General features: G+C 51.4%; 1 protein-coding gene across 3 annotated transcripts; it reads left to right on the top strand.

The window, feature by feature from the left end:
- The first annotated feature begins 2534 nt into the window (after nucleotides 1-2534).
- On the top strand, nucleotides 2535-9783 carry AKAP5 (A-kinase anchoring protein 5). Of its 3 annotated transcripts, none has more exons than XM_066188983.1 (2): nucleotides 2535-2626; nucleotides 3960-9783. In XM_066188983.1, the coding sequence occupies exon 2, from the start codon at nucleotides 4595-4597 to the stop codon at nucleotides 7439-7441; it is 2847 nt and encodes a 948-aa protein (XP_066045080.1). In that variant the 5' UTR covers nucleotides 2535-2626; nucleotides 3960-4594; the 3' UTR covers nucleotides 7442-9783. The 3 variants fall into 3 exon arrangements, with proteins under 3 accessions (XP_066045080.1, XP_066045079.1, XP_066045081.1); XM_066188982.1 differs by lacking the exon at nucleotides 2535-2626 and adding an exon at nucleotides 2719-2790; XM_066188984.1 differs by lacking the exon at nucleotides 2535-2626 and adding an exon at nucleotides 3250-3294.
- The last annotated feature ends 1869 nt before the right edge of the window (nucleotides 9784-11652 follow it).

The following is an 11652-nucleotide window of genomic DNA, read 5'->3' as shown; positions in this document are numbered from 1 at the left end:
GATACTTGCATCTGACTGCAGAAAATCTGAATTAACAGTCATGAGGCCCATCTGCTTGTATCAGAACTGAATTTAAAAACATTCCAAATTTGGTGAGAACTGGGAGGATCAGGATGTAGGTGTGCACCAACGTAGAGGAGCATCTCTAGTACACAGATACTGTGTGTGAATATATATATATATATGTATATGCATAGGGAGAGAAAGAGATCTCTATCTCTTCAGTTATTCAGGAAGGGAGAATAATTATATAGAAGTTACCTGGTTGTGACACAAGCAGACAGAACACTTTAAACAGTCATAAGAGCATTTGAGATGCATTCACAGACTCCTAAAATGTTCCTTTTGATGTTACCCACCCAAAGGATTTCCTGGCAGCCAGGAGAGCAGGCTCAGTCCCCTTGCAGGGGCTCAGGAGGGGTTCCCCCATTGCTGCCCAGCCCCCCAGGCAGGCTGAGGGTGCCTCTTCACCTGCAGCTCCTGGGCCCAGCCTTCCCTGGAAGCAGGGTGCCAGAGCGGATGCTGCCAAGTCTGCTGTCAGTTCCTACATTTAATCTTCCCTGCTACATTGCTTTCCCGCGAGTGCTCTGTGTTCCACCTTCATTTTATGCTTATGAAAGATGGGATAAGTGCAAATTTATGCTAAGATTAGCCTCCTTTTAGTTTAGCATGAGATCATAGCCATGTGCTTGAGAGAGATGGTTCAAGAGGTTGCTAGTCCCCCTCCTGCAGTGAGGCAGAGTGAGTGCCTGATCAGGCACGAGCTTTTGAAGGGCTTGCTGCACAACAGCAACGCACAAGGGCCAAAAAATAGCCCCAAGCATCCCCAGAGATTAATGGGGGATGTTCTCCAACCTGCACTTCCAACCTCTGTTCTCTTGCAGGGTGGATACATAAATAGGTTATTTTTTTAATAGTCTCCTTTGCAGCTAAGGGTGCCAGCTAGGTCTTGTCTTACCAAATGGGACACAGAGGACACTTAATTTCTTCTAGCTAAGTACTCGATGGTTCTCTTCTCCTGTTGCTTAGAGAAAAAACTAATTATGTACAAATTTGTTCTCTGTGGGCTATTTGGGCCGGTCCTCAGCTGGTGTTATGGCCATCCATCCCCTGTGCTCTGCTGTTGTGAGAGTGCTGCATCCTATCCTGTAAGAAATAACCCAGATCTATGTTTTTAGGTAGTGCTGGGGACAAGAAAGAGGAGAAGGTGTTGCTTGGTTGACTTGTTGCATGGCACCAGCACCACTGAAAGAAAATATGATCCAGCTGGGGCAGGATCTACTGTCCGGCTTTCCCATCTTCTGACCTGATCCTTTGCGTGCCGCACGCCTTGCCTTTTATTTCCCTTTCACCACAGCGGTTGGTGCTACCATCCGCCCCTGGGGCGTCAGGAATAACTGGATTCCATGCAAAGTGCTCCCAAGGGGATTCATGGGAGCTTGCCTCCATCACACCACCGCATTCCCCAGCCTCACGCTAGCCATCCTCATTGTCTGCTTCCCTGCCTCCAACTGCAGTGAGGGAAAAGCTCCTTGCATTGAAGGGCCTCACTTGGCTTTAATAAAGCAGTGGATGGTAATTAGAACCCACCACCCACCTCAGGAGAGAAGCTGTTTCCAAATGAATTTTATTATCCTGAGTGAATGCGAGCAAACACATCTCAGGGGGGAGCTTTTATAGAGGCAATTCCTTGTGATGCTCAATGCACTTTTTTCTGCCCTCCTGGCTGGCGTTTCAGCCCAGCTAACCCATTTAGTACCTTTTTTTCCGTGAAGAAGCTGAGGAGGGGGGAGGCCGTGTGTGTTTTTCTAAGCCTGGCCTACACTGGAAGCCACTTGCAAGTTCAGAGTGCTGCTTTGCTCAGTTTCTCGTGCGCAAACATGCTGTGAAGCAGTTAATGTCTGTAAAGCCTTTGTGGGCGTCAGCTCCCCGTGGAGATGAATGGGGACGTTCGGGCATCTCAACTACAGTTTCCTGTAGTTCATCAGCTGCACTGGGTAGTCCTTTTGCTGGAGGCTCTCCCATCAATCATCACAGCTGGAGACGTGATTTTTTTTAAAGTCAGATCTCAGCTGCTTTGGAGAGAAGAAAGGCTCCGATGAAAGAGGCACTTTCTCTGGTGTTCTGGGCATGGATTAGTTTGAAGCCAAGAGCTGGCTGTCCTTATCTCCACCTCCAAAGGTGTAGCTCCTGCAGCACTTCCAACAGTGAGTGCTGACAGCTGTGAAGGTTTCAGGTGGGACACAAAAAACAGCTGCCAAGAGCAAGACCCTCTCCCTTCCCACAGAGGCAGGAGAACCCCAGCGGTCCCTCCTCCCTCCGGGCTCCCTTATGTGCCTCCTGCTGCCACCGGGATCCGAACTACAAACCGCAGCTCGATTTCTGCCAGGACCTTTACCTCGAGCTGAAGTTGGTGGTTTTCTGGTCTGCAGCTGCTGTGCACAGCCTGGGAGGGGACGGAAGGTCACTCTGCCAGCGGGCGAGGGATCCTGCCCCGCCAGGAGGGCTGCCACCCGCCAGAAGAGCGGTGCTATCCCGCCCCAGGGCGGGATGCTCCCCCGCGAGAGCGAAGGGATGCTGAGCGGCGAGAGATGCTCTGCCACAGGAGGAAGGAGGCGGCGAGCAGGTGCCGGCAGAGCCGGGCCGGGGCGGGGGGCGGGCCGGGGGCTGGCGGGGGGCGGGGGGCTGCCGGCAGCGCCCTCCCCGCCGGCCCCGGGGGGCGCGGCTGCGGCGGAGGCGGCGGCGGCAGCGCAGCGGCGCGGAGCGGAGCGGGGCCGGGCCGGGCCGCAGGTGAGGGCGCGGGGGGCCGGGGCGGGGGCGGCTTCGCCTCGGGGGGACCCGCGGGGGCGGCGACACGAGCGGGGTCCCGGGGCCGCCTCCGCGGCCGCCGCCCTGGGAGCCCCGCACGCCCTCGGAGGGCTCCGGCCGTGGGGGGCTCCCCGTGCCCGGGCGGGCGAGCGGCGCTGCCGGGCGGGTCCTGCTGCGCGCCCGCGGACGCCCCCGAAACTTGCCGGGCGCGGGGGCGGCGGAGCCGGGCTGCGGGATGGATGCGCTCGGGGCACCGGCTGCTGCGGGTGCGCGCTCACACGGCTCTGACAGCTCCGCTCGGTTTCCCCTTAAAATAGTCTAATTAAAATAATAATGATTTTTTTAAAAACCCAGATGTGCTGCGGGGGAAGCGTGCCCCGGAACCCCCTTTTAATCACCCTGCTCCTGAAAAGCAGAGCACGAAATGCCGTGTAAAGCCCTGCCCGGTGCCCCCGAGCCTGTCCTGCAGAAGTTGGTCTGTTTGTGGTAACACGTTTTTGCATCGTTCTATCCAAAAGGTTCTGATGATGTTTCGAGGCAGAGCTGTTTTGTTTTTTTTTTTTTTTCTTAAGGTTGACACACATCTTACAACATCATGTCTTTGATGAGCACGCACGGTGTTAATTGAGGTTGCCATGGGAGGCATGCACGTAGTATAAATAAGCTCCCTTCTTGCCATGTGATTTCGCTTTTGTATTCCTCAAGCCTCCTTTTTGTATTCTCTGTTTTTGCATATTGTCATATGGTGCATTAAAGATAAAAATATCTGCTGTCTCAGGGTGTAATTTCCCTAGCTGGAACTATAAGTGCATATGGAGCAGTGGGGAAAGGATTTAGCAAACCGTAGGAGAAGGAAATATGTGTGTGCCTGTGTAATAAGTATTCGCCATAATATGGGCAGTTATATAAAAAAGTCCCATTCTACCGCAAAAAAATAGCAAAATAGTAGTTTCTATGATGGAACATCACTGGGTTGACATCTTGTGACCTCATTTTGCCTTTGGATATTGATGCTAATTAGTGAGAAAAACCTGCTATAGTGCATCCAGCCATAGTCTGCCTCCCAACATTAAATGTTTAGGGAGAAAAAACTTTTTAGTACTTTAAAAAAATTTCTCTACGGGTCTTATCACTTGTTTATTGTGTTCCAGATCAAAAGATGAAAGCCTCGGTCACGCTTTGCAGCAAATTTCATGTAACACGTGAGGGGAACTGAAGCAGAAACTAAAGCCAAGGCAAAGCAGCATCTGACCTTGTCACTGGGGGGCAGAAAACAGCCGCTGGTTCCACTGGTGCTTCACTCAAGCTCCATGGACAGTGAGGAATTGCAGAGAGCTCACAACGAGCAAGTTCCTTCCAGGTCCGTGGGGTGAATAAAAACTGTTAATTCCTGGCTTGCTTTGTCATCCTTTTGGGGGAAAAAAAACCAGGTATGTCAGACTGGCCATTATATGGTTAGACCAAGCCCAACTGGAAGTGGATTGCTCCGGAGATGAGAGTGACTGAGGCCAGCAAAGCCAAGGAGAAGCCTGTCCAACTCCACATCTCCCCGGGATTCCTTGGAGAGGTGATAAAATGAGTAATAAGGCGAAGTGGGAGTTATAAAGTGGATGCGACAGCTCCAGCAGAACTTCTCGCTGCCACATACGCTCGTTACAAAGCAACTAACGTTATTTGGAAATCTATTTGAGGAAAAAAAATGCACTTTGAGCATCTCTGCGGTTCTTCTGTCTGAGGCATTGATCAGGAAAATTGGCAGCACAACACCAACAAAGGAGAAGAGAATATGGTGAAGGCAGCTAAGGAAATTCAAATGGAGAACCCAAGAGAGGCAGAGACTCCCAGCACAGGGGCCACATGTTCCCCACCAGAGGAACAAGCGAAAAAACCCTCCATGCTCTGTTTTAAGAAGCGGAAGAAGTCCTGTAAGAAGGGGCTGGCTGTGAAGGATGTGTGTGAAGGAGCCTCAGAGGAGAAAAGCCAATGTGTCAGCACTGACCATGAGGAGGCAAAAGCTTCCAATCCACCACAATCCTCCAAAGGAACCTGGGCAGCCATCAAAAACATTGCCAGACCTCGGAGAAGGCAGAAGTCCTCCTCACGGAAGAAGGTGCCCTCTGATTCCCAAGTGCAGCTGGAGGTGGATGCTGAGGAGAGCTGTGCTCAAGACCTCCCAAAGAAACGGGCGAGCTCTGGGCTGAAGATACCCTGTGTGAAGTTCTCCAGAGGCAAGAAAAAATCCAGCCCCTCAGAAGCAGTGGAGGAGTCAGAGGGCAGTGTTCAAGCAAATGAAGTGATGGGTGTTGTGAATAAGGCTAGTGAAGGGCCAGAGGATTTGGCCCCGACGGACAAATCTGAATCCTTCAGCCCAGTCTCTGCACAGGAGGAGCAGGATACGGTGAAGCAGGAGCAGCATAGAATGAAAGAGGACCAGGATACAATGAAAGAGGACCAGGATATAGTGAAGGAGGACCAGGATACAGTGAAAGAGGACCACGATACAGCAAAGGAAAGTGACACCTCTGTTGGGAAGAGTGAGCCCTTGACAGAGCCCACAGGTGATGCAGAGGAACATTCAGAGTGCACTGTTCAGTTGGAGATAACTGATTCAGAGACAGTTGATGAAACAGCCCAGGACAAACTGCAGGAGGGGAGCCTACCCCAAACCACCAATGATGCGGAGGGCAGGGAAGTTGCTCCCGAAGCGCCTGTTTCTAAAGATGAACCTGACAGTGCCCCTGAAATCACAGAGTGGCAGGAAATCCCTAATATCTGCAAAGAGATGCCTGAAAGCGATGAATTGGAAAAGAGCATAAAACCTCCTAAGGAGTGCAAAGCCGAGAAGATTATAACTCATTTCAATGAGTTGGCATCTGGAGGTGATGCAGCAAGTGTGCAGGAAGCAGCAGGTGTGAAGGATGCAGCGAGTGTGAAGGATGCAGTGAGTGTGCAAGAGGCAGCGAGTGTGCAGGATGCAGTGAGTGTGCAGAATGCAGAAAGCATGCAGGATGCAGTGAGCGTGCAAGAGGCAGCAGGTGTGCAGGATGCAGCAAATGTGCAGGATGCAGTGAGTGTGAAGGATGCAGTGAGTGTGAAGGATGCGACTATGAAGGATGCAGTGAGTGTGCAGGATGCAGTGAGTGTGCAGGATACCTTAAGTGTTCAGGATGCAGCGAGTGTGCAGGATGCTGTGAGTGTGCTGGATGCCGTGAGTGTGCAGGATGCAGTGAGTGTGCAAGATGCAGCGAGTATGAAGGATGCAGCGAGTGTGAAGGATGCAGCGAGTGTGAAGGATGCAGCGAGTGTGAAGGATGTAGTGAGTGTGCAGGATGCAGCAAGTGTGAAGGATGTAGCGAGTGTGCAGGATGCAGCAAGCATGCAGGATGCCACAAGTGTGCAGGATACAGCAAGCGCACAGGAGGCAGTAAGTGTGCTAGGAGCAGCGAGTGTGCAGGATGCAGCAAGTGTGACAGGGGCATCGACTGTGAAGGATACAGCAAGCATGCAGGATGTCATGAGTGTGCAGGAGGGAGCGAGTGTGCAGGATGCAGCGAGTGTGCAGGATGCAGTGAGTGTGCAGGATGCAGCGAGTGTGCAGGATGCAGTGAGTGTGCAGGATGCAGTGAATGCACAGGACATAGCAAGCATGAAGGATGCAGTGAGTGTGCAGGATGCAGTGAATGCACAGGATATAGCAAGCATGAAGGATGCAGTGAGTGTGCAGGAGGCAGCGAGTGTGCAGGATGCAGCGAGTGTGCAGGATGCAGTGGATGCACAGGATATAGCAAGCATGAAGGATGCAGTGAGTGTGCAGGAGGCAGCGAGTGTGCAGGAGGCAGCGAGTGTGCAGGATGCAGTGAATGCACAGGATATAGCAAGCATGAAGGATGCAGTGAGTGTGCAGGAGGCAGCGAGTGTGCAGGATGCAGCGAGTGTGCAGGATGCAGTGGATGCACAGGATATAGCAAGCATGAAGGATGTAGTGAGTGTGCAGGAGGCAGCAAGTGTGCAGGATGCAGCAGGTGTGCAGGAGGCAGCAAGTGTGCAGGATGCAGCAGGTGTGCAGGAGGCAGCGAGTGTGCAGGATGCAGCAGGTGCGCAGGAGGCAGCGAGTGTGCAGGATGCAGCAGGTGTGCAGGAGGCAGCGAGTGTGCAGGATGCAGTGAGTGCACAGGATGTAGCAAGTGTGAAGGATGCAGCAAGTGTGCAGGAGGCAGTGAGTGAGCAAGAGGCAGCAGGTGTGCAGGAATGCTCCAGCCATCGGGTATTAGAAGCAAATGCAGGCCCTGGTGTCAGCATCGTCATCACCATCACCGAAGCTGAGGACTCTGACAACACCGACTCTGACCAGGCCTACGAGCCGTCCCCAGTTTTGCACCAAAAAAAGCAAAAAGGGAATAAAAAATCGAACAGGAATGCTGATGTTGGTCAAAAAGAGGGCCCCGAGGCTGGTGGCGGTCCCCAGGCAGAGGAGAAGGGTCTGGCTGACCAGGGGCACAGAACTGGGGAGCAGTACGAGTTGCTCCTCGTAGAAACCGCCTCCTCCCTCGTGAAGGCGGCCATTCAGTCATCCATTGAGCAGCTGGTCAACGAAATGGCCCTGGAACAGAATAAACACAACAGCTTTCTGTGATGGCAGCCTTGCCCCAGAGAGAAAGAGCAGAGGGAGTGATTTCAAGCTCCATTTGGCCTGCGGGGTGTGTGGAGAACTGGGAGAGTTCCCGGGGCCGAGGTGTAGTTAATTCTGCATGCCCGTTCAGTTGTGTGTCCATGTGAAACGGATCCTGGGATGTGGGCAGACCCTGCTGAGTGCAGTGTGTCCCCTGGGGCTTCAGACAGCGCCACTGACCACAGCTGCAGAAAAATTAAGGTGTTACAGTGACTGGATTTTCACTTATTGGCACATTTATGTCAAGGCCACATTTCTGCCCTCACCTGTTTTCCTGCTGTTCATGCTGTAGATCTGTACATATCATGTGTTTGAAGAAAGGTGCTGAGAGGCAGTGAGTGCCCAACCTGCTGCTGGGCTGGATTTGGGGCACGCTGAAACAGCTGGAGGCTCGCTGGGGCTTTATTGCAGATGAGGAGGAGCGAAGTGTCTGCAATTTTAACATGAAAACATCGATGCCAGGCTGTGTTCTGTGCTGTGAACAGGCCCTCGCTACGCACAGGAGCCAAGAACCGAGGTCACTGCTGTCACATGAAGCCGGCGGGTTCCAGCGAGCTCTCCCTCACTCGGCCTCTCCCCCTGTCAGGAGCAGCCTGTGCATCTCCAGACACGTTAAAGCTCAGCATCAGCCTCGCCTTGCTGACCCCGGGCTGCGCGCACGCCGAGAAAGCGACAGCGCCTCGTTTGCCGGGGGGTGCCCTTCTCGCACCATTAAACTCCACGGGCAGAATTCCCGGCGGCATCCCGGGCGTGGGCTGGGCGGGAGCAGCCCTGCCGCAGGCAGCCCCTCTCCTCCTCCCTCGCCTTCCTCCGTCCCCATCCCGCTGTCGTGGTGAAGCTCTCCTCGGATGTAGCGTGTTTTTTATACATGGCATGTGATATAAATAGCAGTGAGCTGCATGCGTGTTAGCAAGTCAACATAGTTTGGGAAGCTGCAATGTGCTGCCGGCGCTGGGATTGCTTTGATTTGGTCTGAGTGCCGCTGGCATTCCCGGCTGCTGGCGGCAGCCTGTCCCGCACCACTCCCCGCTCGCCGCAAAGCCCTCCTGCCTTCATCCAGCCCAGGCATCCTTTGGGAATCGCGCATTATGCCCGGCTCGCTGCCACCAGGCTCTGGCACGCCATGTAGCTCGCTCTGAAACATGCAGGGAAAGGCTGGAGCAATCTTACCAAAGTCCTCAGGGAAAAAAATCCAGACATGAGGGCCTGAGGACGTGGCTGGAAAATGCCTGGACAAGCCCACTGCTGTCAAACCCCCGCGAACTGCCCTGCCCCGAGGGGGTTTGCACCGGCGTAGCCTGCGTGTGTGTGTGTGCGAGCATCGCCTCCAACTACCAGCTCTCCAGGAGAAAGGGGCCTTTTAATAATTTGGGATTGCATCTGCGTGGCTGGGATTTGCATCCAGCTGTGGGCAAGGCAGCGTGATCCTCTGAGAAAACTCTCCTGCGTGTTCCTCAGCCGGCACAGAAATAGCAGCTTGGCAATTGCTCACTGACCACGCGCTGAGATTTCCCTTCCCGGCGCAGACTTGGGATTCCTGCTCAAATACAAGGGCTCTACCTGTCCCTCGGACCTGGTGCACAACCATGTTTTAAACCTCGATAAAACATCCCCTCGATGTCACGAGAGGACTGCCAGCAGCTAGAGCCACAGCTCGTCTCTGTGCAAGTAAAACTTAAAAAACCCCAGAGGGTGGTAAAGAAAAAAAAAAGTGTCTTTTTTTTTCCCCTGTGAATTTGTTTATTAATTTATCAGCTATTGATAATTCAGTGTGCACAATTTTAATGGCTTTGTACTTCATACTGGTCCTTCCAGGTATTTTGCCATAGTTTTGAAAAAGGGAATTTTAAAGGACTTCTAGCTGTACCTTTGGAGCTGCCACAGCACCCCGGGAAGAGCCATCCTGATGCTGGGGGTGGCTTATGGGATTACACTGGGCACTGTGGCAGGCTGGTGCTGAGCTAAGGGCTGCAGCATTGCTGTGGGATCCCACTGGAGTCAGCTGCAGAGGAGGATGTCCAAGCTTTAGTAAATAAACACAAAATTACCCCACAGGGCCAGGCTGTCATCCTCTGTCAGCCTGCTAAGCTGTTTTGGGAGGATTTCGTGTTATTTCAGTATTGCCTTTTAGGCGAAACATGTCTTCTGAAAAGGAGAAGAATGGCAGAAATGCTTAGTCCAGGCCTGCCCTGCGACTTGCTCTGTGTCAGGGGGTTGGGTTTGCATCCTCTCTTGTAGCTGGTTTTCCTTCTGTTACAGCTGTACATAGAACTGATGATTATTTCATTAAAGCTGAATGTACCTGTTGTTTTCTTGCCTTGTGATTGAGTGGGCAGCTATGGAGAGATTTTATATATGAAAGGATTAACTCACAGTGGTGCTCTGTTGTGTCCAGCTTTTTCAGGCAGTCATACAGTGAGCAGAGAGAAATCTTAATGTTGGTGGCAGATCCAGATTCTTTGGAGGTTTGTTCCTCCTTTGCCCTTTCAATGACACTTCCTTTTGGTTGCTGGTCAGTCACTTCCACTACAGAGTCCTGGCTGCCCAGGGACTGCTATAAGGATTTTGTGAAGGATCACAAACTCTGGCAGCTAAGAAAAGCCATCCTGCTGTCGCATAGTTAAATTCCCTATCAGATACCCCATGGCACCAGAGGAAAATGTTTGAGGCTCTGCAGACTGACAGGAGTCAAACCTCACTGTCCATAGGATGGCACAGCTCTGATTCCATGCTGGTGGATTGGTTTTCTCTGCGAGCTCCTGGCTCCTGCTTCCTGGTCCCAAGGCTTGGGGTTACTCTTTCCAGGTGCACAGTTTGGTGCTGACAGCGTTCACGTTGGGGCTGGCATTTTGGGAAGAGAAGCAGCACATTTGGTGCTTTGGCACTTTCTGTGACAGATCAAATCTGTCCCACACCCTAACTGGGTTTTTTTGCATAACATCCTTCATTGTAATTTCTTGGGACACTTTAAAACATACACAAAATAGAGAAAAGAAGTTATAAATTTTTAATAGTATTAATACTATTTATTCTTTCAGGTTTACAGAACAAAATACAGGCTCATAACAGCTGCTAATGACTTAATTAAGACTCTCTACTCCTTCCTTATGATTAGAGAGTAGAACATTAATAAAACATTTATTCTTTCACAGAAGGAATGATAGATTTACTATTGTGAAAGAGTGCTGGGCCAGGGAACCTGTGAGGATGTGGCTGTGCCCGAGCACCAAAGGGTGGGCTGACTTTAGGACCATCATCCTCACCAACAGCTAAAATTATCTGGCATTATCACAGAATCACAGGATCTTTCAGGTTGGAAAAGACCTCTAAGATCACCAAGCACTGCCAAGGCCACCACTAAACCATGTCCCCAGGTGCCACATCTACATATTCTTTTAAATTCCTCCAGGGATGGTGATTCCACCACTACCCTGGGCAGCCTGTTCCAATGCTGGACACTCCTCTCAGGGAAGAATTTTATCCTGATATCCAATGGGGCTATATTTTTTTAGCCCCATTCAGCTAGCTTCTGAGCTGTCTGGCTCCTTACCCAGAAATTCATTGCTTGCTGCCCTCTGAATTATGGAAGTGGTTCTTCTGCTCACCCCACAGCCTGTGCTGCTGCTTTTGTCCCAGATGTTTCCAGTGCTCTCCTCAGTGGGGACAATTCTGCTCTATGTCCAACAAGTTCCTTATCCCTGCTTTGCTGCGTCATTTTGAATATTTTCATCTCCCACAGCTTTTTTACATTAGCAGCAAAGAAAAGGGTGTTTTAATGGTATAACTCATAACCAGAAAGGCTTCCAGGGGGATAAAAAGCTTTTCTGTTAAGTCAACACTGAGCCCAGCAGAAAACAAGTGTATCCATTGAAAAGTTCCTTGTGGAAACTGCCAGTAGACAATGATGGCACAAACAAATATTGCATTTTCTTTCCTGCCCTGGGACACCAGAAGTGGGTTAGAAATGCACAAGGTTGGATCTCCAGCTGCTGAAGGTCATGGCAGCTCCACAGGCTTCAAAGGACTGACTCTCCAGCAGCCAGGAATCTGGTGTTTGAATCCCAGATTCTGGGGGCTTTTGTTGTTGTTTTTGTGGGGTTTGGGTTGCTGTTTTTTGGGTTTTTTTGGATTTTTTTCACAAATGTCTGTAAGAAATTGAGTAAATTCACAAAATA

Source organism: Chamaea fasciata, unplaced genomic scaffold (assembly GCF_029207755.1).
Source record: "Chamaea fasciata isolate MVZ Bird 193981 ecotype frontalis unplaced genomic scaffold, bChaFas1.0.hap1 SCAF_7, whole genome shotgun sequence".
Lineage (NCBI taxonomy): Eukaryota > Metazoa > Chordata > Aves > Passeriformes > Sylviidae > Chamaea > Chamaea fasciata.
The sequence above is the reverse complement of the archived record's forward strand: the minus strand, read 5'-3'. Positions and strand labels throughout refer to the sequence as shown.

What these genes read in the sequence shown, in the direction of transcription:
- AKAP5 (XM_066188983.1), top strand. Translation starts at nt 4,595, where the DNA reads ATGGTGAAGGCAGCTAAGGAAATTCAAATGGAGAACCCAAGAGAGGCA.